At 43.7% G+C, this 23,099-nt stretch overlaps 5 protein-coding genes across 8 annotated transcripts; 3 read left to right on the forward strand and 2 right to left on the reverse strand.

Moving 5' to 3' along the window:
* The first annotated feature begins 4,895 nt into the window (after nucleotides 1-4,895).
* On the forward strand, nucleotides 4,896-8,265 carry LOC134178663 (A disintegrin and metalloproteinase with thrombospondin motifs 9-like). Of its 3 annotated transcripts, none has more exons than XR_009969669.1 (7): nucleotides 4,896-5,088; nucleotides 5,176-5,579; nucleotides 6,514-6,526; nucleotides 6,591-6,973; nucleotides 7,040-7,453; nucleotides 7,516-7,920; nucleotides 7,989-8,265. XR_009969669.1 is itself a non-coding variant. In XM_062645548.1 (6 exons), exons 1-4 carry the CDS (start codon nucleotides 5,495-5,497, stop codon nucleotides 7,051-7,053), a joined length of 495 nt encoding a protein of 164 aa, XP_062501532.1. In that variant the 5' UTR covers nucleotides 5,227-5,494; the 3' UTR covers nucleotides 7,054-7,453; nucleotides 7,516-7,920; nucleotides 7,989-8,265. The 3 variants fall into 3 exon arrangements, 1 of the variants encoding a protein (XP_062501532.1); XR_009969670.1 differs by having other exon boundaries at nucleotides 5,058-5,072; XM_062645548.1 differs by lacking the exon at nucleotides 4,896-5,088 and having other exon boundaries at nucleotides 5,227-5,579.
* Nucleotides 8,266-9,474: 1,209 nt separating this feature from the next.
* LOC134178376 (ADAMTS-like protein 4) lies at nucleotides 9,475-10,530 on the forward strand. Of its 2 annotated transcripts, XM_062645251.1 has the most exons (4): nucleotides 9,475-9,564; nucleotides 9,883-9,895; nucleotides 9,959-10,338; nucleotides 10,397-10,530. In XM_062645251.1, exons 1-4 carry the CDS (start codon nucleotides 9,489-9,491, stop codon nucleotides 10,408-10,410), a joined length of 483 nt encoding a protein of 160 aa, XP_062501235.1. In that variant the 5' UTR covers nucleotides 9,475-9,488; the 3' UTR covers nucleotides 10,411-10,530. The 2 variants fall into 2 exon arrangements, with proteins under 2 accessions (XP_062501235.1, XP_062501234.1); XM_062645250.1 differs by having other exon boundaries at nucleotides 9,959-10,478.
* Nucleotides 10,476-13,070, forward strand: LOC134178375 (A disintegrin and metalloproteinase with thrombospondin motifs 10-like; the record flags this gene model as incomplete). The annotated part of the gene is made up of 4 exons (XM_062645249.1): nucleotides 10,476-11,226; nucleotides 11,289-11,645; nucleotides 11,713-12,014; nucleotides 13,002-13,070. Coding segments are annotated over 3 exons (1,230 nt in total), but the record flags the coding sequence as incomplete, so codon positions are not given.
* LOC134178374 (uncharacterized) lies at nucleotides 12,817-13,880 on the reverse strand. The gene is made up of 3 exons (XM_062645248.1): nucleotides 13,349-13,880; nucleotides 13,240-13,287; nucleotides 12,817-13,144 (listed from the first exon to the last, which is right to left on the reverse strand). The coding sequence occupies exons 1-3, from the start codon at nucleotides 13,862-13,864 to the stop codon at nucleotides 12,998-13,000; spliced, it is 711 nt and encodes a 236-aa protein (XP_062501232.1). The 5' UTR covers nucleotides 13,865-13,880; the 3' UTR covers nucleotides 12,817-12,997.
* Nucleotides 13,881-14,920: 1,040 nt separating this feature from the next.
* Nucleotides 14,921-23,089, reverse strand: LOC134178593 (SWI/SNF-related matrix-associated actin-dependent regulator of chromatin subfamily D member 1-like). Its single transcript, XM_062645470.1, has 18 exons — nucleotides 23,028-23,089; nucleotides 22,864-22,973; nucleotides 20,836-20,899; nucleotides 19,505-19,627; nucleotides 19,373-19,444; nucleotides 17,564-17,623; nucleotides 17,377-17,493; nucleotides 17,272-17,313; nucleotides 17,160-17,219; nucleotides 16,974-17,072; nucleotides 16,852-16,914; nucleotides 16,691-16,788; nucleotides 16,581-16,635; nucleotides 16,440-16,520; nucleotides 16,304-16,381; nucleotides 16,199-16,243; nucleotides 15,125-15,226; nucleotides 14,921-15,062 (listed from the first exon to the last, which is right to left on the reverse strand). Exons 1-18 carry the CDS (start codon nucleotides 23,073-23,075, stop codon nucleotides 15,009-15,011), a joined length of 1,371 nt encoding a protein of 456 aa, XP_062501454.1. The 5' UTR covers nucleotides 23,076-23,089; the 3' UTR covers nucleotides 14,921-15,008.
* Nucleotides 23,090-23,099: the final 10 nt, after the last annotated feature.

A 23,099-nucleotide genomic window follows, 5' to 3' on the forward strand; every position in this document is an offset into this window, starting at 1 on the left:
CTTTCGCTTGATTGTGATGCTGCTGTGCACCCTGTACTTCGTCGAGAGTTTCTTGAGGAGTTGCAGAAAGTCAGGCAAATTCCTATCTGTGAGAGACAATGCCTTCCAAGGATCTTTGTGAACAGTGGAACCCTGAAGCTTATTGGTGATCTTAACACGATCATCAGTTCGTTGAAGGATGAACCAGATATGAGTGAAATCAGTTACCTGGTATACTCTGCTGCTTCGCTAGTGTCCAAAAGGCGGGGCTTAAAGACGACGAAGTCAACCAATTCTCAAACACCGTCATGGAGACGAAGGCTGGATATGGAGATTCTCACACTTCGACGTACGATCTCACTGTTGCTGGAGGTTCGAAAGGGTTCATCGGGCATTCGTATGTTACATGAACTCCGACGTCTTCGGCATCGGTTGGGCATTTCCTGTTCGGAGAGTTGTGAGGTCTCCATCAATCGATTGAAAATGGAACTTAAGTCCAAGATCGAGCGGACCAGGAGGCTGGAGAAGAATCGTAAGAGACTTCGCCAGAATGGTTTGTTTCAACGAGATGCTGGACGGTTTTACAGAGAGTTGGATAAGCAGACTATCCGGGTCACTTCCCCGCCATCCGAGTCTGAGATCGAACAGTATTGGGGTGGTATCCTAGAAACTGAGGTACATCACAATGAGTCTGCCTTCTGGCTGAGACGTCAAACCGATGACGAGACGCACCGGAAAGATGAGCAGCAGTGGTTACCTATCTCAGACAATGAGGTCACATCGTGTCTCAAAAGGATGGGGAACTGGAAGTCTCCTGGTCCAGACAAGGTTTATGGTTTCTGGGTCAAGCGTATCACGTGTCTTCACACTGATCTGACTCGTAACTACAACCTGCTGGTTCAGAATCCAGACTCTGTACCCGACTGGTTGTCTCAAGGAATAACTACTCTGATTCCTAAGAATGACAAGAATGACCAGGCCAAAAATTACCGGCCTATCACGTGTCTGTCTGTCTTCTATAAGACCCTCACCTCAGTCATCAGGCAGAGGATTGCAGGGCATTTGGATCAGAGAAACCTCATGGCTTCGGAGCAGAAGGGTTGTCGACAGGGATCTTTTGGTGCAAAGGATCAGCTGTTGATCAACAAGCTGCTTACCGAAGACTGTAGGACCAGGCACAAGAGCTTGAGCATGGCTTGGGTGGACTACCAGAAAGCCTATGACAGCGTGCCACACAGTTGGTTGCTCCAATGCCTTCAGCTGCATAAGATCAGTCCAGTCTTGTGCGGGTTCCTGTCACGTGTGATGAAGAGTTGGAGGACATCGATGGTGCTTTCTTGCGGGAATAGTACTATCAAGACAAGGCTTATGCAGATCAGGAGGGGTATTTTCCAAGGTGACTCACTTTCTCCACTTCTCTTCTGTATGGCTCTCAATCCTCTGAGCAAGGAGCTGAACAGAACCGGTTACGGCTGCCGGATGACCATTGGGCATGGTGAGACTGCCAAACGTCAGCTTATCAGTCATCTACTTTACATGGATAATCTGAAGCTGTATGGCAGAAACTCTGATCAGTTGGATGGGTTGTTGCACACGGTTCGTACCTTCTCTGATGACATCCAGATGAAGTTTGGTCTGGACAAATGTGCTGTTGCACACTTTGTCAACGGCAGGCTATCTGGACACAACTCTGGATTGACGGTAGGAAAAACGGACACCATCAAGTGTCTGGAACCGGTTCAAGTCTACAAGTACTTGGGTGTAGATGAGAGTAACGGTATTCAGCACAGCATGATGCGGGAGAGACTCCGTCGTGAGTACTTGCGCAGAGTGAAGGTGGTTCTCCGGACTGAGTTGTATGGTCGGAACAAGATTCTAGCCATCAATGGGTTTGCACTACCGGTTCTCACTTACGGTTTTGGCGTCATTCATTGGTGGTGCACGGACCTGCAGCAGCTCGATCGACGGACCAGAAAGCTCCTCTCTATGCACGGTGTCCACCATCCTGCTGCAGACGTTGACCGACTGTACGCTCCTTGCAGTGATGGGGGTAGGGGGTTACAACAGATTGAGTCGACATATCAATCTTGTATTGTGAGGCTGAACTGTTACCTTGCTGACAGTTCTGATCCTTTCATGCAGATGATACGGGAGTGTGACTCTGGAAAATCTTAACACTCGATCAAGCACATGGCTTGTCGGTTTACTGCACAGCTGCGAAGGAGTCTTGCTTTGGACGACAAGTCGCAGAGCTTACACAGGAATGCATCCATCTCGGTTGAAGGTGGCTTCGAGCAAGCACCTGAAACAGATACGAGACATTACCGTACGTGTTGCAGTTCTCTTCGTGTGCGGTCCTGGAGCGGGAAGCCTATGCACGGGCAGTATCGTCGTCTCACTGAGCAACCGCCTGTGGACATGAAAGAGACCTACGGATGGCTAAAGGCAGTGAATCTTCCTGCTGCAACTGAGGGACTGGTTGTTGCTGCTCAAGACCAAGCTCTTTGGACTCGGTACTATGAGCGCAAGATTCTACATCGTGATGTCAGTCCTACTTGCCGCATGTGCAGTGTAGGCCTGGAAACAGTCGACCACATTGTGGCAGGCTGTAGTGCTTTGGCACCGACGGACTACACTGATCGACACAATCAGGTGGCATCCATCATTCACTGGGATGTTTGTCGCCATTTTGGGGTTCCAGTGGAGAGCAGATGGTACCGGCATCATCCTGATAGGCTTGTGGAGACGGATGACATTACTATGATGTGGGATACCACCATCCCCACTGCCAGAAAGATCAAAGCCAATCGTCCAGACATCTGTCTCAGAAATAGGAAGACAAACACTTGTCTTCTTATTGATATCAGCTGTCCTGCTGATGGCAACATTGTCAAGAAACATGCTGAGAAGTTGGCGAAGTACAGAGACTTGCGAGTGGAGATAAGCCGCATGTGGCATTGTCGAACACTGGTGGTTCCGGTGGTCTTGGGAGCTTTGGGCACAGTGCACGCAGGTATTGCACGGTGGCTGGACATTATTCCAGGTCATCACAACCTGCAGCACTTACAGAAAACAGTGCTTCTGGGATCTACTCGGATCCTTCGTAAAGTCATGTCTTCTTTCTAGACAGCCGTGATGGTCTAAGTACTTCTGAAGCAGGGTTTGCTTTCGGTACTTGTAATAGACTTTACAAACCAGACTGATCTGGTTGAGCACGACACATATAGTCACCACCGTGGCTTAGTGGTTAGCGACAATGGCTACCACTCCATGGTTTGGGGGTTCAAACCCCAGTGACAATAGTAAATTATGAAACTTGTCTGTCTTTCTCTCTCATGTTTCTCTAGCTTTATCCATGAGACTGTGACTCGTTTCAGTCGTTGGGGAGTTTCTGTGGTCTGGCGAACGGTTCGTTGACGATGACGTTCAGTGCTTTCCTGGTGGTCGTTGATATCCACTAGGCGTGCTGTCCACGAGTTCGCGGTCACCGTAATGCCTGCAATCTATATCGAATTGGTTAGTCATTGATCGCTGTATGGACTACACGGAAACATGTACCCCGCTGGGCTCACCTGCCGGGTTGGTGGGCGCCCAGATGGGGGTAAAGACCCCACTTGCCCATTATGGAGGGATAATAATCTAGGGGCAGGTGGTCATTGATATCCACTAGGCGTGCTGCATCCAGTTTGCAGTCACTGTAACGCCTGCAATCTATATTGAATTGGTACTGTTTCTGATGCTTCCACAAACCAGTTTCGTAACCTCATCCAGATTGAATCTCTCCCATTCATGCCAAGGTAGGTCTAGCCATATTCCACACATGACATCCATATGTCAATACCGAGAATAGTTGTGTGGCCATGATTTTCCTCCATACGTTATCTGACATACACTGGTATTTATGGCAGGAAGAAAGGAATTTGATACATTCAAACATGGGACCAAATGCTATACAATGTAGAAAGTTGAGAAGTACTCCGGTATGAGAAGTATCAGGACAGTGCTAAAATGTGCACATGGCCACGTGGTGAAGCATCACCCTACCATGTAATCTTGTATTCACAATTAGGTAGGCTTTAGAACAACTTATGATTCTGACTGGTACTGGGGAAATTACGTGGCTATTATCTGATTGAAACTACACGAAAATGTGGGGTATTTTTGCTGGCTTATACTGTAGTCTTGTTGCTATGGACATCTGTTATTTTTTATTGAGAGCAATCAAATACGGAGGTCAAACTACCATACTGTTGATAAGTCCGTTGACTAGTGAGCAGCAATACAGTATTTCCTGGAATAGTAACCCTGCTCGAATAGTAACTCATCAATGTTGTCAGTTTGAATAAATAGCCGTGCTCGATTAGTAAGCCATGCCTTGGATGTCAGAGATCAAAAGGTAACACAAAACATTCAGGGAACAAATCTGGCAGAAGAGACACAGTCAGAAGAAGATGAAGACAATGATCATGAGTAGATTATTGGTTTTGATGATGAGGATACCTGAGTAAACTACCGTAACTTGACAGTTTGCATGCGTCAAGAGTGTGTTCCTTTATACTTGCTCTTAGTAGTCTACATTTCTACTTGAACCATGTCACAGCAGACATTGAAAATAGTAACCCAAGTTTGATTAGTAACTCTGCTACCTGTAAGTGACTCGTGGTTTGAATTAGTTTCAAAAAAATAGTTCCAGGAAATAGGAGTACGTACCGTATGTGATTTTGTACTCATTCTGCGGCAAAGCGTCGTATTTAGTCGCTAGATATATAATGACCGGTTGTGTGCGGCGTATTTGGCAAGGGATCACATGACCACTGGTGGTTACCGGTGTACATACAAGCGTAGGAATCTCCGTATGGTAAAGTGCTTGCGGTTGCCGTTGCCCTTTTCACACTCTCTACATGGTGACGCAATTGACCTCAAGTCACCTAAACAGGCAGCTCTAGGAAGACTGACACTGCACTTTGGCAGGGCAGCTGTTTGCGGTATCGTATCAATGTTTCATCGTACAAGTTGGTCGTTAAGATATGGGTATGATGCCCACAAAATGGACTCTAGTGTTGGAGCTGGTTTGAGATCGACTGGACACAAAGGTGACTAGCTAGACATGTGAGTGCGCGTCATTGCCGCAGTTAGAGAATGGTCTAGCAGATACTGCCTGCATGCTGACAATTAATAACACATTTTGTTTATTAGACCAACTCTGTAGTATTGTGTTGCTACACTGACAGTGATCGATCTCTACAGAACAAATCTGGTTGTGCGACAATTCATGCAGTGTCACGTGACCTTCATCTGATCAGTTTTCCCTTCTACCTTGCGATCATTAGTGGAATTAATCACAACCGAAACGAGCACTTTCGCTAAAGTTTCGAACGACACTCTTCAGAAGGTGTCATGCCGTCACAATGCATGACGTAACTGATCTCAGCGGAAGTGGGTGGTGTGAACGATTCTTCTGTTGCGGTACAAAACGCGGGCGAATTTGCTCTTGCCTCAGTTTCAGAAAGCAGGAATGGTTATGACGTGCATTCTAGAAACTCTCCTGGTTTTTGTAGCCTGTCAACTGACGACTGTCGCCGTTCAAGGCGAGGAAGAAGGTAACAATGCAGTATTATCGATCTGTACTCGACTCACTTTGCAGTAAGATGCTCTCTAGCTTTGGATGCGCACACTACAAGTCTAGACAGTCTGTTAGAGCTAGGATAGGCACATGTATGCAGCGACGAAAGGGTCTCTACGGCACTCTAGAACAACACGTAGGGTAACACGTAACAGACCCACTGTTACCGGTGGCAAACACTAATTAATTAGATGTTTGTCACTGCGTTCAAGAAAGAAGGTAACGATGTGGTGTGCTAGGTAATGCAATGCAGACATCGATACTCGACTCACTTTGCAGTAAGATGCGCACACTACAAGTCTAGCTAGGCAGTCTGTTAGAGCTAGATGTGTGCAGCGACGAAAGGGTCTGCATGGGACAACACAGAGGGTGCACACACGTAAGAACAGAGAGCCACTGTTACGGTGGCAAACACTAATTTAATTAGATGTTTGTCACAAAGTGTGATGCCATGACGGAGCTCATTTGGTCATCAAGAAACACATTACTGAATCTAGACGACTGCATGCAAAATCGGATAACAGTCAATGTTCCGGACTGATTCAGTGAACACAATGGATTTCCCGTGCTGTACGCACCTACTAACGTCGTGTCATACCCTAGTGTCTATCTATGCATCATTGCCTAGCTAGTGACTGGAGTAAAGATTGAGGCATTCAGACTAGAATCATGTAGAATCACACACTGGCTAGGTATTGCGTGTCCTTCTTGACGTTTGCATACTCTGTGAGTCTGTCTCTTGCTAGTCTGTACTCACATAGCCCTAGACAAAATGTTAACACTCTCGAGAGTTTCTAGTTCAAGTTGTCAAATCCCAATATGTTGAGACCCGTGTCTCCATCCCTCCTTGCACTGCAATACCGTCAAATAGCAATACTGAATGCAACGTGTCATATTTCCTTCCTTTGTAGGTGCGTCATACATGTGAGACAGTTTTGACTGGTTTAGTCGTTGAAGAAATGTGTTCATAACTAATTCGTTTGGACAGCTGGAAAACTGGCGAATTCTCGGCCTGTTCTCAAACGTGTGACGGACAGAGAGAACGCCGCGTCGTTTGCCAAGGCAGGAAGAGCGATGGCTCGACGTTCGACGCTAATTTGGAAGATTGTAACCCACAAGTGAAACCAGTCAGTACCAAGTCGTGTGGTAGTGAATGCCCAGAATACGGCTGGCTCAAAGAGAAATACGGGAAATGCGACGCGACGTGTTCGACGAATGACGGAAAGGGCAATCGGACACGGCGCGTTTGGTGTTCGAAAAAGGTCGGAACGCACAGGAAAGTCACAAAAGATGAACATTGCATCATTGCTCTGAGGCATCCGAAGCCGCCATCTCGCAAGAGCTGTCACGTGAAGTGTAGCGTCATCGTCGGTATGTCCGATACTAATCGTCATACATTGACACTTTATCTCGGTTATCAATACTTGTCTTGTGTAGGTACTTGCAGGTAACTTAGAGTCCATGAGTTCAACGTTTATTCGCGTCTTTGAGTTTATCTATCTAGATTTCAACTGGGACCGTACGGTCCATGCACGCAAACGTGCGCCGGTGGCACACAGACCCGTTCCGTTTCCTGCATTTGTAATTACACCGACGGCCAATTGAGAACGGTCCAAGGTATTAAACGCTGTTTGCGAGATAATCCGGGATCGATCCCGATCCACAAACGCTCGTGTGGTGCCATTTGTCCGTCTTGGCACGTCGGTGAGTGGGCCAGTTGTCTGACTGCCAACGGACGGAAAATCAGAAGACGACAAGTCGCCTGTCTGAACGGAACGACGCGAATCGATGAAACGAATTGCCTCTCCGACGGTCGGAAGCCACGAACAAAAGAAAGCTGCGACCTACTCGGTAACAACAATCAACGAATTCATAATTTACCAATATGATTTCAAAATTTGTCATTTGCATAGTTCCTCCTCAGATTGTCGTTTCTGTGACTATACATAAGGAGCCTTCGATGTCAACGTTGATGACGACTAGGGAGCCTTTGCATTTAACATTGAAGAACGAGACGTACCAAATCTATACTATCGGAGACGAAATCCGCGTTCTTGTTGGCACAGATGTCGGTATCGTTTGCGCATTAGAACAGGATGACCCGCCTGCTGATATCACGTGGTTGCTACCCGGCAATTACCGCATGCGTGACGGTGCTACCAGAAGAAGAATCTCGTCTTCAGGCAACTCTTCGATTACTTCAACTCTTCTGATTAAAAATGCCAACAAACATAACAACGGCAACTACACTTGTATTGCAGAGAATGGAGCAGGTCAAACAAATGCCACTTCAAGTCTAGTCGTATACCATATACAAGGTGAGATTTTACTATGCACCGTCGCAATCGTATTTCTTGTACATGTACTGATCTCTTTTTCGTTTCAGTGCCGGGCGCGAGTGAGTGTCATGACTTATTACCAAATGGTCTATGTGAGCATATCAGTCTACGTTGTGACTCAGCGTTGGCAGAGATTTGCTGTAAATCTTGTGAGGAAGTTCAAGACTAGGGTAGTTGTCGTAACTATATCTATGCAGGATAGGACGCTTTTCTTGTTTCCTTTAATATTAGACTGTTTTCTGCTTAGTGAAATGTTCTGTTAGAGATGCCATCGCAACTAAATAGCAGCTAAACAAATATTCAAAGAGATGCTTGTATACTATGGCACGGCTCATGCAAATTCAATGACACTACCTAATTAGAAATATTTATATTGTCCAGCCCAAGCTAGATAGAAACGCAACTATACAGACTATTGCAGATTATAAAGCCTTGCACTCCCCACGCATGACCAAAATTAAACCGGGAGTTTGTGGAGTAAACTTCTGCGTAATGTTTCTTTACAACTATAGGGTAAGTAGTAAAGAATAGAACAAGAATGTGTGAAAACTTGAAAGGCGTTGCGATAAGAAGCAAATTGATGCTTCGGTTGCGTGGGCGCCAACATTGTCTCCCAGGAAGACCTATTTGAGACCGTTTTGGCTTTCAAAATTCCGGGTTTTTGACGTTTTGTAAATTTGTAACGTGTTATGTAAACACAGCTTCATTTATACTAGTTATATCAACATTTCGTCTAGCAAACAAGCGTAATAGGATGAGTCTTCCCTCTACAGTCTTTCGAATAGAAATTTTGCAGTAAACTACGGTTCACATTATTTCTAGAAAATTGCGTAATAATTTTGTGGTCATTCAAACTTCCGGTAGTCACGTGCATTCATCCAGCAGGTGGCTTCTGTATAATTTTGCGATGGTCTGTAAAAGTGCACGTGAACCGATGTGTATTCTATTATCTAAGATGCAATTTAGAAAGCAACTAGTTACTGCGTTTGCCTCCTAGTTGCATTCTTCCTACGGCTTCTTCTTTTCTCGTACAAGCAAATTCAGTGTTCCTCGTCGCGTCATTTCTGTGCAGTTATGTATAGACGATGAATGTGTCAGGTATTGAAGAAAACACGTCATAGTTGTACAGTTTCTGGGTCTAAATCATCGACTGGTTAATTAAGCAGAGTCTAGCAAAAAAAATTGGCACTAGTTAATTGAGAAAATATTAATCAACTTCGTTGTTCACATCAAACCCAGATTTTGAAAAGTACTGTAACAAAACTCCAGTTTATGACACGTGATCGCTATAATACAGAGTATTAGAAAACTTTAGGAAAGTTCTTTTTACCATTATTTCTATATAATAGAAAGAGCAGTACTCTCAGTGATGAGAACGCGCCAGGTTTGAGTTGAAACACGGGGTTCTAGGAAAGCTGATTTACGATCGTGTGTAGAGTACAAGCGCGTCGATAGTCCTGTAAACCCAGTCATTTTTTGAAAGTGACGTCAACAGCCACATACTGACGCATGCGTGCGTTGACAAAGCAGACACGGATCCGGAAGTAATGAAGCTTTCTTCTTTCTGTCTCGTTTTTCTATGTATTTTTCACGTCTCTACAGCAGCTCAAGATGGAAACACCGGTAAGAAAAAGAAAGCAGTTCTATCCTCGCAAAGACGGTAGCTAGGCGCGAAACAAGCCAACTGACGCAGCGAACAGTATAGAGCAGAGCAACTACAATTTGACCAGTTCTTAGGCCATGGTATTGTACAAAAGGCAGACAAAGCAGCAACAGACACTGCGAGTGTGCTGCACTTTTCCGTATAGTCATCAGACTTGTCGCTAGTTGCTACAGCTGGTCCTAGCTACAATGAGATTCTCTAAGTTGGGTGTCGATGTCCGGACTACTGGTGCAAACGACGAGATAATGATGTGTGACTTGCGTTTGTGTCTCTTGTAGACATTGGTTACAGGTAAATAATGTCTGACTGAAGCAAGAGAGCCTTGGCACCAAATAACCGCCATTTTTCCAACAGATGGCGAGCAGGGAGATTCTCACCTTGCTCAAAGACATGTGGAGGAATCCAAAGGCGCCGCGTCATCTGTCAAGGCAAGACACTGAGAGGCATCGTGTTCGAGGCACGAACTGAATTGAAATGCAATCGTAATTCAAAACCCATGAAAAAGAGATCGTGCGGGTTCGAGTGCTTGCAGTACAAATGGGTGGCTGGGCCGTACGACGAATGCAATGCAGCATGTGGCCCGGGCAGTCAGTCGCGCTTCGTAGAATGCAAGCAATCGAATAGCAGTTCAGAGGTAACAGTCAGTGATCAACATTGCATCGATGCTAACAACTCTCCCAAGCCAAACGCGAGCAGAAGCTGCCACAGCGAGTGCGGCGGACATCACAGTATGGGTAGGACGTGTGAAGACATTAATGAATTGTGTGGTGTTAATTAACTATTTGTATGCAGTAGATTGCAGGTAATCATATTTCGTCCCTAAAATCGATTAAGCTCCGTGTGAAGTTCTGTTAATTAATTATTAAGGTGGACAACAAAGGGCTATACTCCTTGCAGTCAATCTTGTGGCGTCGGATCGCAGTCCCTTATTGTGTTATGCAGTTGCTCCGGTGTGGACGACAAGTACAGCGTCGAGTCGGGCGATGCCGCTTGTGAAATAACAAACGCGGGCTCGAAGCCAACTGGCCTCAGATCGTGTAGAATGAAACCGTGTCACACCAACACTTGGATTGTTTCCAAGTGGGGCTCCTGCTCGGGCGTTTGCAGCAAGGGAAAGAGGCGGAGACAGGTGACATGCTCGAATGGAACGACACGTGTTCGTGACAGGTATTGTCGTGCAAGAGGCCTGGCAAAGCCGCCTCGCTATCAAGCTTGTTTGCGATCTTGTGAACTCGTCACGTCGAGTTGGAGTGATTGCACGACGAGCAGAGGGGATGAAACAAAATGTGGGGAACGCAGAAGGACCGTGGCATGCATACAAAAGAGACAAAACGGTGAGCGAAAGATTGTTGCCGTAAAGCATTGCTTAAATCACGCAAACGAGACGCGAAACGGCTCCGTAGCTGTGACAGAGCAGTGTGCTTGTCAATATAACTATACGTTTAGTGACTGGTCGCCGTGTTCGGTCGACTGCGGGCACGGATTTCGCTATCGTCTAGTCACGTGCACAGAGCATTCAACTCGGACGGCTGTGGAACACGAGCATTGCATCAATCTGTACGGATCTAGCAAGCCAGCAAACAAACTGCCGTGTTTTCGCTATTGTCAAAGTGAGATACACTGTATGCAATAGTCAACCGACCTTTTTGTGACATATAGGTTACTAGCTTGTTTCTTCTTTCAGCGTCGACATCTCCCCGGATTTCTCCACCTCCCAGATCGCAGCCACAGCCGCCACCCGAAAACAAGGATTTGTTCTACTTTATTGGAGAAGAAGTCTATGCCGTGTCAAGTACCACCGTCGGTATCAGCTGTAGAGTAGACCATGCCGGATCGGACGCTCTCATCGTGTGGCATCTGCCCAATGGCACAACAGTTGCACTGGGAGAAAGAAACGGAAGAATCTCGGTTACTCAGCTGTCTCAAAACAGAGCCAGTATTATGATTGATGAGGTTAACACGCACGACGAGGGCAGGTACACTTGTATTGCGACTAACAAAATCGGTCAGATGCGCTCTTCTTCCAATCTGTTTGTATACGGTGCGGTACGTTGATAAACATGGCATCAACTGTCGTTGTTCATATCCTCTTTGCGCTTTGATTGTAGAGTCTCCTAAAGAGAACTGCGTTGACAAGATAGCGGCTAAAGTTTGTGAGTGGGTTAGCAAGACACATTGGTGCAAGGGACAGCTGAAGAACGGTTGCTGCCTAACTTGTGCTCTTCAGTGACTGCAGTTAAAAGATATTACGGGACTTGCATGCTATATTGTCACCAGTAGAACAACTGCTCCTATGACAGGCAGTATCAATTGCATCGATTTTACTGATACAAAACCACCACTTACGGATGTACTTCTTTGCAGTAAGAACGTATGCTCTTCAGTGCACACGGCAACAACCCTCACAAAAGTAAGTAGAATAACAGCTTGATTTCCATGCTTAACTATAAGCTAAACAATATTTTGCCACTACAAAAGCTATTGAATCACAAATGTGTGCAACTGCATTCCATGGAAGTAAAGAAACATCCAAGTTGAAGGTGATACATATACAATGTAGAGCCCTAATCTTCTGATCTAGACGAGGCGAAGAAGATATAATAATATATTTTCTCTCGCACCCAAATAGAGTAAATATATATCTTGGGAGTAGGTCAAAAACCATTAGATAGGAACAATCCTTTGATAAATGGAGCCCTATAACAGATATAATTTATAGAGAACAGGAAGCGTTTCTCTAATAGGACACAATTTTATAGGCTTTGGAAAGATGGCGTCAATGCCGTCTTAGAAACAACAACATTGTTTTGGTGAATCAGACTATGTTGTCCTGTTTTCTTTGACAAGATGTTGAGATTATAGATAGACTGCTGGTGGATGGTGTCATCTCCCAAGAAGACTACACAGCGATTCCTGATACTGTAGAATGGTATACAGACATACCTGAACGGTACTCGCATTAGACAGCAGACGTGGGACAGGGTTAAGTTCTGAACTCACTGTAGAAGTAAGTTCACCTTTCTCCCTGACAAGGATGTTGAACTCGTGATCCGGTCAAACCTAGAGTCTTCCAGAAGAAAGACTCTTGCATGTCAATCTCCTCCAAACGACGTCTATTTTTAAATTTGGCCAATGTATGCATGCAATACTCTCAGATTTTCTCCCATTGGAACGTATGGCTACATTATACATAAATTATATTATGCCTTTGCTTAGTTAAAGTTACGACGTTGCCCTATTTCACTGGCACTTCTAAGAGTGGGATTTCAAAACGAGCATGTAGCATTGTACAGTGTACTACCCATGAAACTCTCTGACAATGTGCATGGCTATATATAATTAGTTTGCATACACATAATTAACTTCATCATACCTGTGTTCATTTCTTTCTTTCTAGTCAGAAACTTTTCGCTTCTCGAATTGACTTTTGTCTGTTATCATTGGACCATTCGGAATGTGGGCATACTTTGCTTCTTCTTCAGGAGTAGGCGCAAACTCTATGTCATCGTTATCAAAATCATCATCAGACAGCACATCATCCTAAACATTGATATCAGACAAGGCATTAGAAAGTTAGATTTTCAGAAATTCATATATGCGCAAGTAAATTGCGAAAACGCATGCAAATATTTTACCGGGACTTGTCGGTTTCCTCTTTGCAGACTGGGCCTCGCGTCTCCGCCCTGTACAACAACATAAAATCTCGTCATCTTTCTGGAATTCTACGTTCCCTGTACCCTTTACCTTGCTGTGTACGTTGCTGCCTACGACGTCTGTGCTAAACAGCTCAGAACCGTCAGAATCTGGAGGCAAAACGATTGCATTGTGCGACCATTCATCGCTAGAAATATCGCTAAGGGAATCGTATTTCCAATAATCGTCGGTAGCGTCATCTCCCACCTCATCAGTGCCACTCATTTTATACCACAGTAATAGCCGGCTCACTGAATTTCGCCGGTTATTGATATCTTGCGGAAATCTCGAGGTGCTAGACCAATCAAATCCCTTCACCTTCACCGTATCACATGGTACGACCCTCGAACGTCGATCCCCGCCGTCGCGCTCGTTGATTTGGATTGACGGTAAGCCGGCTCGTCTGCAAAAGTTCGTACTGCTGAGTGCCAAAACTCGTTCCTGATTACCTGCCTGACCGTTCGCCCGTTCATTTAATATTGGTGTAATGGTTGCGGTAGCGAACACCATTACAATCCTAGTGGCGGCAAGACAAAGCCATGCATTAGCAAAGTGACGCGACGACATAAAACAGATGCGAGAAGACTTCGTCTGAAGCGATCTACGTGACTGTGATGTCACAGAGAGGCGGTATCAACAATTAGCGGACTGACTAAAAAATGATGGGTGCACTCGAGGCTTTACCGTACGTACGGTACTGTACACGCACAAGAATTCCTACTATAGACGCTAAACCGTACTCGGTGGCGTAGCCAGAGGGGGTGTTCAGGGTGTTCGAGCACCTACCTCCATGCCTGCTGTCTGAAAGGTATACAACATGCTTTGCAGAGATCTTTCAGTGGGCTAAAGCGAATCAAGACGAACTTGAGATCAACTACGTGAAACCAATAACGGCTCGTGGGACTACCTCTTCTTCATATCCATAGAAACATAGCAGTTGATGCTGAAGCAGTGCTTGAAGAATTTGCACGGCACCATCCTTGATGATTAAAATTTATACATAGAAGATTGATATGTTAGATGTTGAGCATCCTCCCCGTGGTACACTATCCTGGCTACGCCACTGGGATGTAGACGCAAGTACAGTATAGCGTAAGCTCCCTACTGCCTGCATTTAACCTCCTACCAGACCTCTCGCACTTTTTTGCCCCATTCCCGTATGTCACTACGTTTTATAAATTATGCAACCTAAACACGTGTACTCATTAATGAGCAATAAAACAACTGTTCTTCTGTAAGCGCTCTCGAGCACATCCCCTAGTAGTTGTCTTACAAAATCAAAAGAGGGAGAGAGAAGAAAAACAGAATGAAAGAATAAAAACAAAGAGAATAAATGAAGAGAGACAGACATTTCTGAGGCAGAAACAGGAGCAGCGGAGTGACTGCCAAGTTGAGGGGACGGGTTATGAAAAGATCCCGGAGTACCTGGACATGGACAATGGTTTTTCTTGTTGCTTGACTGAATGCTGTACTGTTTGCTATCAAGGTAATGGTTGGAGCCAGCTGCCCCTCACCCCCTCAGTTCCGCTGCCACTGAGAAGATGGGGCAAGAAGAATGAAACAATGGGCAAAAACTGCAAAATCCACTGTCTCGCATCAGTACAACAGCACCTACAGCTAGCCCAATTCTCTCAGTTTCCTTATGCACACGTGACAGCATGAATTAATATATTTATTACCTCTATCAGTCTCATTGTCTAATATCTATACATCAGTTGTTATGTATACCCAATGCCTTCTCAAGTTCACCGCGCTTTTGCTGCACCTAGAGCAACAGCATTTAGCGCCTATAGAACATCCTTGATTATACAAGGAATTTGTCAATACCTTGCTATAGAAGTAACGATAAACAGCTTCTTGTGCCCAAGGCATGTTGTAATACTCGCCTTGTCGTTCCTCTTCAGAGCAACCCGTCACATCCTTCATAGTCTGGTAAATAAGATTGCAATAATTCAAACACGTGCGCAAGCAAATAAGCATACAGACACAGAAACAGGCACAAACAAACAGGCACAAACAGACACAACACAGACACAGACATGAACAGACATGACACACACACACACACACACACACACACACACACACACACACACACACACACACACACACACACACACGCGCACACACACACACACACACACACACACACACACACACACACCACACACAGACACAGACAGACACAGACACAGACACACAGACACAGACACAGACACAGACACACAGACACAGACACAGACACAGACACACACACAGACACACACACACACACACACACACACACACACACACACACACACACACACACACACACAGACATGACAAAAAGACCCCGCAACAAATGGACAAATGTGGACAAATGTCAAGCCCTCTATGTCATTCTTGAATGACGTCAACCTTAAGGTCAGTTGCGGAGATTGCTTCCCCTGCCTCTAGAGAGACAGGGCCTCCATGCGCTACGTGGAGGCTTAGGGTCAGCGCTACAATCCACCTGGAGCTTGGCCGGAGTCATCCAGGGGCACTGACAATGGCACAGCTCTGGGACTAGACACCAAGGCCCACCAGTCGCTGCATGATGTTATTGCCAAGCCAGCGGTCTTGTCCACCCCAGTCAAAGACCATGTACTCATATATACTCCTGAGTCAAGAGAAGCAATGGTGTGTAAGTTTCTTGCTTAAGGAAATTATGCCATAGCTCACCAGAACCTGCAACCCTGTGAGGTTCCGGATGTTCTTTTCTCCAAATGCACTCTCTAACCAATTGAGCTACAGCACCACACAATTTGTCCCCCACACACTCACACAGTACACCCACACTCACACACACACACACACACACACACACACACACACACACACACACACACACACACACTCCTGGCAATTAACACAAGTAACCTTCAAGTCTTTGTTCTGCGATATCAACCACTGGTGTATAAAGCCCTACTCAAATCAAACACATTTCTAAATCCATTCCACAAGTTAAGCTTCTTTGTGTCATACTAAAGGACTTTGAGCAAACCGTCTAAAGAACTCTCTTTTTGTTTTAGACTTGTTTATGGCCTGGATGATGTCTTGGATCTAACATGTACAGCTAAACCAGAACTCCACAACTGAAAATTGAAATACTCCAAGTTACCTTTGTTTCTAACAAAGCAATTTCTTGTTGGCTTGCTGCTGACAACAAAAATGAGTTCATGTTTTGCTTTATTGAAGAATCCTAATATAACAGACAACAGGTAGATGCAGTTTGTGCATAATTCCTGTCTTCAGAGCATACCACGTCCACTTCAATATCATAACATGCTACTCTTGGTCGATCATAAGCGTCATTGCTACACCACCAGATCAGATCATGTACATAAGTTGCAATCACTGGCATGTAAAAACCTGATTAAATGATTGATGACTACAGGATCTGGTGGATGTAATAGTCCTTGTAAAAGATGAGGGATGTCACAGAACTTCATTCGTGAGATGGCAAATATCTGACAACATCAATGACAAATAATAATCAATAAACACAAAAACTTGAGCATGTAAATTCCAACCTGTTGCAATGAAGCATCACAATTAATATGGTCACATTCATTAGGATCCTGCAGCTTATGGGTCTGAGTAAACGCTGCACGTGTCACAATAATTTCTGTTGCAATTTGTGTTGCAAGGCTACCTTAACATATGTCCACAATGCATTTACGACTCCTGGCCGAGTGTCGGTGTGAACACCTAATAAACGTCCCAAACGAGCATCAAGCCGATATCTCGGAGGCTATAAAATTCCAAGAGATCATATAACAAGAACAAGAACAACTACCACAAACATGTAAGTCACGATGGTGCATGAGCATGTAATTACCTGAGACTCCAAAGTTAGAAATGCCTTGCACTTCACAGGTTGATCTCCTGTACGTCTCACCTGAAGAAACCCAGTGATTCCATGCAACAAATCAAATGATGCCAAACTTTACTTGGAACCCGTCTGTTTCTTGTGTGTGTGTTGATCGTCGCCACTACAACAAATTGGAATTCCACTCACAATGAACAAATGCACCCATTAAAATTTGATAACTCACTTCCATGAGATGCTTATCGGGACCATACATGTCTCTGTCCAGTTCTATAGCTAAACATTTGAGGAAGGATGACAACTTGGGCTCTGGAGTCAAAGAATCAGTTGGTGGCTCAGTAGACTGCAACATCAATGAATGTAATGATCAAGTGTCCATAAGTAATAAAATGTTGAGGTATACACAAACACACATCTTTCAAGAGACGGCCTTCAATTTTTAGTTCCCATGATGACTCTAGTCCTCCAACACCCTAACGTATTCAAACTACATCACACATGGCAAATATCATCCTCAACTTAGGTAAAGAGCACCACAATGAGAGCTTGATATAAGACTATATATTTTTTATTTTTTTATTTTATTATATTTTTAAAAACTAACCCAAAATCAACCCTTACCCCCCACTCTACAAAAAGTCTAGAACGTATCAGAGCAATCTACAGACAATCTCTCTAGAATTATCTTTGCATTATACAACCAGAGTTTAATAGAAAGCCGTTGGTGGAAATAGGACGTGGCCTGGCTCATTGTGAGGTGACTGTGGAATGTTGTTCTTCTGCAGATAGATTTTAAAATCTGGAGACTAGATGGCGGCCACAAGCCCAGACTTTCAACAACTAGTGGATAAAACACACCTCCATTCTCACTAACAATGTCTTTATATGAGCTGTCTTTCTCTCTTTCTCCAGCTTCTGCCGCAACCCCTGCTTGACAGGCTGCCTTTACCATATATGTTCGTTGGAGAGAATTTCTTACTGTGATGTCAAAGTAAGTCGGTCGCCCTCTCTCAAAATCTGGATGGTATACATCTCCTGGTCTTGCATTCGAGTCACCACAAAGCCGTTGCTCACGACAACAGTTGGCATTATCAGATAATAGTGCTTCAAATACTATGTCAGCAAGAGCATTGTGTCGTCTATTTCTCCAGTTTCCCTCTCCGCAACCCAGTAGATGGTCCCCATAATTGTCTAAAACCTGTCCACAAGAACAACGCATTGAGCTTGGAGGAGGTGGGAAGAAGGTATCCCCAACCATGTGCGAACAGCGATTATGAACTCCCTCTGGGGCAATGAGAGCTTGATGTAAGACTATATATATATATATATATATATATATATATATATATATAAGAACTAGGGTGCATTTCCTAACTTTCATCAATTTCACAAATGTACAAGTGTGTTTCAGGGAAGGACATGTGGGGCTGCTGTATGCTTCCTCTAAGAAAAATCACAACTATCTTGAAGCGATTGGTCTCTGAGTTAACGCACGTGTTCCAGTGTCCATCTAAAAAGTTTTTTAAATATCAATGTGTTCTTTGACAACTATGAGACTATAGTTTACCTAAAAGCATCAACTGTAGCACACAAGTCACCTAGCTGTCTGTAGTGTACTATCACTTTGTCAACGTCTTCATGTCTAACAATGAGTGACAGTGATGGAGTGATGTATGATGTTGTGTGAAACACTATAATCAGTTTCCAAAGAGAAGAACAAGAGCACAATCATCTTGTACTTGAAGGAAAGAGGCAAGATAAAGGTGCATATATCCGATGTCTCTACATGTACATATAGATAATCATTATACAAAATTTGTTTGTAAATCGAAACGTAATAATACCGTATAGCAAATACATTTCAATGGTTCTGACGTCATGTAATATGCAGCCATCTTATCAACATTTCCCCCAGGACTTGCAGAGGCAGGTAAAGGGTTTGCAAAATGTGTGCTTTACACACTTGTGAAATGATGGGAATTGTAAACAGACCCTAATTAGATCGATGCCATTTACATTAACATTTACATTTACTAACACATAACAAACAAGCTTATGAAAACAACAGAAAATAATGAAAACGTCCTTCTTACATACTACTGAATAGCACATGTTGATATCAAATGACATCACATGTTTTAGGAGTAGATGAAGCATGTTACATTCAAAACAACTTTCACTGTAAGGATGTCTGCATTTATCATTTACAGTATTAGTCTGACCTCTTCAGGTGATATCATGGTTTGACTTAGAAAGAACTGGTGAGTAATAGATATCCTTAGTGTACCTTTTTTCTAAGCAGCAACCGACCAAATATCAAATGAAATGTATTGAAATGATAAAATGATGACAACCTTTGGAGTACGTTTAAGAGCCTCTTGAATCTCAAGTCGCTTTCTCATGATAGTAGAATCAACCTTTCGCTCAAATCTCATTAGATCCACATACGCTTGTGACTCGGGAACAAGATCTCTTATCTGTTATCAAAACAATACTCATTAATAGAGCCTCATGACAACACATTACCAAACAAAAGGCACAGTCCCATTGCCGTGTTCTACTGCATGCCTATTACAGCAGCCAAGCATACAACAGAACAACTTGCAGGTAACACTGACACACTGTATACAGTAGCAAAAAGACTATGCAGAGCTATTTTACACATGCACACATGTGCATGCATCCACTCACATAATGCAGAGCATGTTAGGGGTCGTTCAAATTTATCAACAATTTCACGAACATACACAAAGCGCACGCTTTTCTGAAGCCCCCTCCCCTCCCCAAAGCGTACGCAATATTATTGGTGCACAATTCAGTAGCTTGACCATGATTCCATCTATTAGAGGGTTGACGGGTGGTCTTCAACGCTACTGCACTGATACAATTTTTATTCCATTCCAGTTGATGCACTCGAATGATGTCAGCTCGAGGTCTCCGGTCACTCAAGTGGACAAAGACAAAAACGTTAAGAAAGTCTGGGTATAGACTGGTAATGTTGTTCTAGAACAAAACCGGAATTGGTTGCCGTGGTTGTACATGTTTGCAAATCCTTCACATACGGGTGACTAGCATGGGAACAATGCATGATGCAATTCCAGCCATGGAAAACAGAGAAATTCGGATAAGCCACTTGCTACCAGTCAACACTTTATAAAGCGTGAGGCCATAACCCCCTCCCAATGCGTGCGCTTTGTATGCTCGTGAAATTGTTGATAATTTTGAACAACTCCTTACACTGGAGGGCATGTTTATTGCTTACAAGAACGATGTATGTAGTAATGGCTAACTCAATCAGTGACATAACTACACATCATTTGGAATTACAAAAAAATCTACCAAAGAATTATCTAATGAAGTACCAAAGCAACTCTCTTTCCTATAAGCAAACTCTCCAGCAGGACAGATAAACATAAGACCACCCTATCCGAAATATCGATGACAGTCAGTCCACAACTTCTGATCACACAATCCATATAACAGTTTGACAATTAGATAACAAAATTAAAGTACTGGCTTCACAGACATAATTTCATTGTATGCAAAAATTATATCTTAGAGATTCCGATAAGAATACCAAATACAATAATAGATCAACATGTACGTGATAAAGACTGACATCTTATTATCACTGTAAACGGCTCCACTAGTTTGTTATACATACAATTCACAAAGTACAACAGACCGTGTGGGACAGTTCTTTGTCGGCCAACCTTGGCTGGACTGGTGGTGCTGGAGGTCTAACAATCCTGTAACACACATAGATAATTCCATTGGTAAGATCTCATACATTTGAAATGCATACAAATGCTAACGAGCAGTGGCCACATTGAGTCTAACACTGATCTACTATGGACAACACAGATGACTTAGGCCACATTATCAAACAATAAACATTATATGAAATATAGTTATGTAGTCATCCCATTTCTGTAATGCTGCAAACATCTAATTGCCCGAGGCGTCAACATGGTTTAGGGTACAGTAGTGTCGGCCGGTCACGTGATGCACAATGGGACAACTTGGACATCTATAAAAATGCACTTGAATAAAAGTCACCCTCGAACAAAAGACACGTTTTGAATAGAGGCCGCATGGTTCTGTGGCCTGAAGAAAATAGAAGCCGCGGCTTCTATTCAAAGAAAGAGTAAATAGAGTAAGTAGAGTAAGTAGAACAAGTAAATACAGCAAAAAAGCAACAACTATTTCCAGCTGCATAGAAGCTGAGGGTTTGTACTGTAGTGCTTCTTCATTCCTTCAGTACATAACCTCATTTGAGTTTGCATTCAATGTCATTTGTTAATTGCTTGAAGTATCACGTCAAGTAACTAATGGACTTCTTCTCCATTTCCCCATTATGTTTAATAAGAAGGCTAAAGTCTAGTACAGCAACGTCCTTTATTTCTCATGTCTTTGGTTCTCACACAGACTGCCTTTCTGTTCATGCACACTTTGATTTCATATTCTACTGCCATGTAAGTCTGCTACACGTTGACACTGTGCAGTGCATGTAACAATGTAACAAGAACAAGCAATGAGTTGCCTACAATAAAGTACAATGTAGTTGCAAGTACTGTAAATCATGTATAGTTTGGTGCATCCACTGAAGCTAGTACAGTACCTACTACATAGTGCATACCTATTGTGTTGTGCAACTGTGTAAATGTACAGTGGCGTCGTTATGAGGGTCCATGGAGAGCCTCCACAACTTTGGGGCATGGCAACTTTTTTTGCCAGCTTAGATTCTGTTTTGTCATTTATTTGGTCATTAAAGACAGACTATTCATGCATATATCCCATCCATGCCCATTTACTTCTTCCGTTGTCCTTCGATTTGAAGAAGAGTTCTATCACTTTTCAATTTACTCTAAAATAATTAAGTTTGATATCAATTGGTGGTTTGGTTCCTTAGCCATTGAATGCTGGCAATGCCACTACAATGTAGTTCTAGTGTACTGCGCATCCAGCCAGGAGTCTTGAGGTTCCAAGAAGTTTCACCAAAAATTGATCGCTGCTGAAGCAGCATTTCAGGAAGTCCAGAAGTTTTTATGCCACCAATTTTTTTTGGGTATAGCCTACACCTAGTTAGGTATCCTGAAAACGGAGAATGAATCCCTGCTACACAAATTCTTAGACTTCACATGCAAGGCAATAAAGTCTAAGACCGTTAATGGATATTAGCAATAATTAGCAATATTGTCTTGCTATATGGTATACTGTGAGCTCGACGGTTTGTCACAATGACGAGAACTACCTGGGGTACTAAACACACACTGTCAAATAATACTTTGTTAACGTTAATATCAACAACATACGGGAATGTAATATCATTGAAATAGCCTCCCAAACTGTAAAACAGGGACTGTGACCCCATGAGCAGTGCATAAGCAAGCTCTGTGTAGAGTGAACTTTCACCAGAAGCCTATTCCATCTACTTCCGTTTCAGCTAAGTAACCTAGCTAGTAAATAACAGCTTTTATGTTATTTGATCAAATACATGCAAACTCCACATTTTGCAGTTGTCGACCATAGATCCATATAGCCGACTTCCTGACGAATTTTGCAGCTCCACAGGGCAGCTGCAATAGGGGACTGCAATAGGGGACTACTTTACACAAGCTTGTTAGCGCACGTTAGGCCGGACCACTTTCTATTTGATTGCCACGGCCCGTACTAGCCTACACTCACACAACAAAACCGGAACGCGTCTTACACTCTGCCTCGTCGATCACGCGCCCTCGAACCCGTCAGTCTGGCATACGGGTGAGCGGCGACCTGTTGAGTTGCGACTCCCGGCCGCATCGCTCCACCGACCGCAGATCTCTGCAAAATAACACGTTAGGCAAATAATTTTTAAAAGATAAATCACGGTTGTACCAGATCGCCTGCAAAATAAACTTGACGGCCCTGAAATTGTCCCGACATGCTTGCATTGAATTCAATACGTAG

Source organism: Corticium candelabrum, chromosome 4, assembly GCF_963422355.1.
Source record: "Corticium candelabrum chromosome 4, ooCorCand1.1, whole genome shotgun sequence".
In the NCBI taxonomy this organism is placed as follows: Eukaryota; Metazoa; Porifera; class Homoscleromorpha; order Homosclerophorida; family Plakinidae; genus Corticium; species Corticium candelabrum.

What these genes read in the sequence shown, in the direction of transcription:
- LOC134178593 (XM_062645470.1), bottom strand. Translation starts at nt 23,075, where the DNA reads ATGTCGGGACAATTTCAGGGCCGTCAAGTTTATTTTGCAGGCGATCTG. An exon ending in CCATGATATCACCTGAAGAG is followed by an intron (nt 17,624 to 19,372) that starts GTCAGACTAATA and finishes TGAATACGTTAG; the next exon opens with GGTGTTGGAGGACTAGAGTC. An exon ending in ATGATATTGAAGTGGACGTG is followed by an intron (nt 16,521 to 16,580) that starts GTATGCTCTGAA and finishes CTGTTATATTAG; the next exon opens with GATTCTTCAATAAAGCAAAA.
- LOC134178374 (XM_062645248.1), bottom strand. Translation starts at nt 13,864, where the DNA reads ATGTCGTCGCGTCACTTTGCTAATGCATGGCTTTGTCTTGCCGCCACT. An exon ending in GCAGCAACGTACACAGCAAG is followed by an intron (nt 13,288 to 13,348) that starts GTAAAGGGTACA and finishes GTTGTTGTACAG; the next exon opens with GGCGGAGACGCGAGGCCCAG. An exon ending in GAGGAAACCGACAAGTCCCG is followed by an intron (nt 13,145 to 13,239) that starts GTAAAATATTTG and finishes ATCAATGTTTAG; the next exon opens with GATGATGTGCTGTCTGATGA.
- LOC134178376 (XM_062645250.1), top strand. Translation starts at nt 9,489, where the DNA reads ATGAAGCTTTCTTCTTTCTGTCTCGTTTTTCTATGTATTTTTCACGTC.
- LOC134178663 (XM_062645548.1), top strand. Translation starts at nt 5,495, where the DNA reads ATGGTTATGACGTGCATTCTAGAAACTCTCCTGGTTTTTGTAGCCTGT.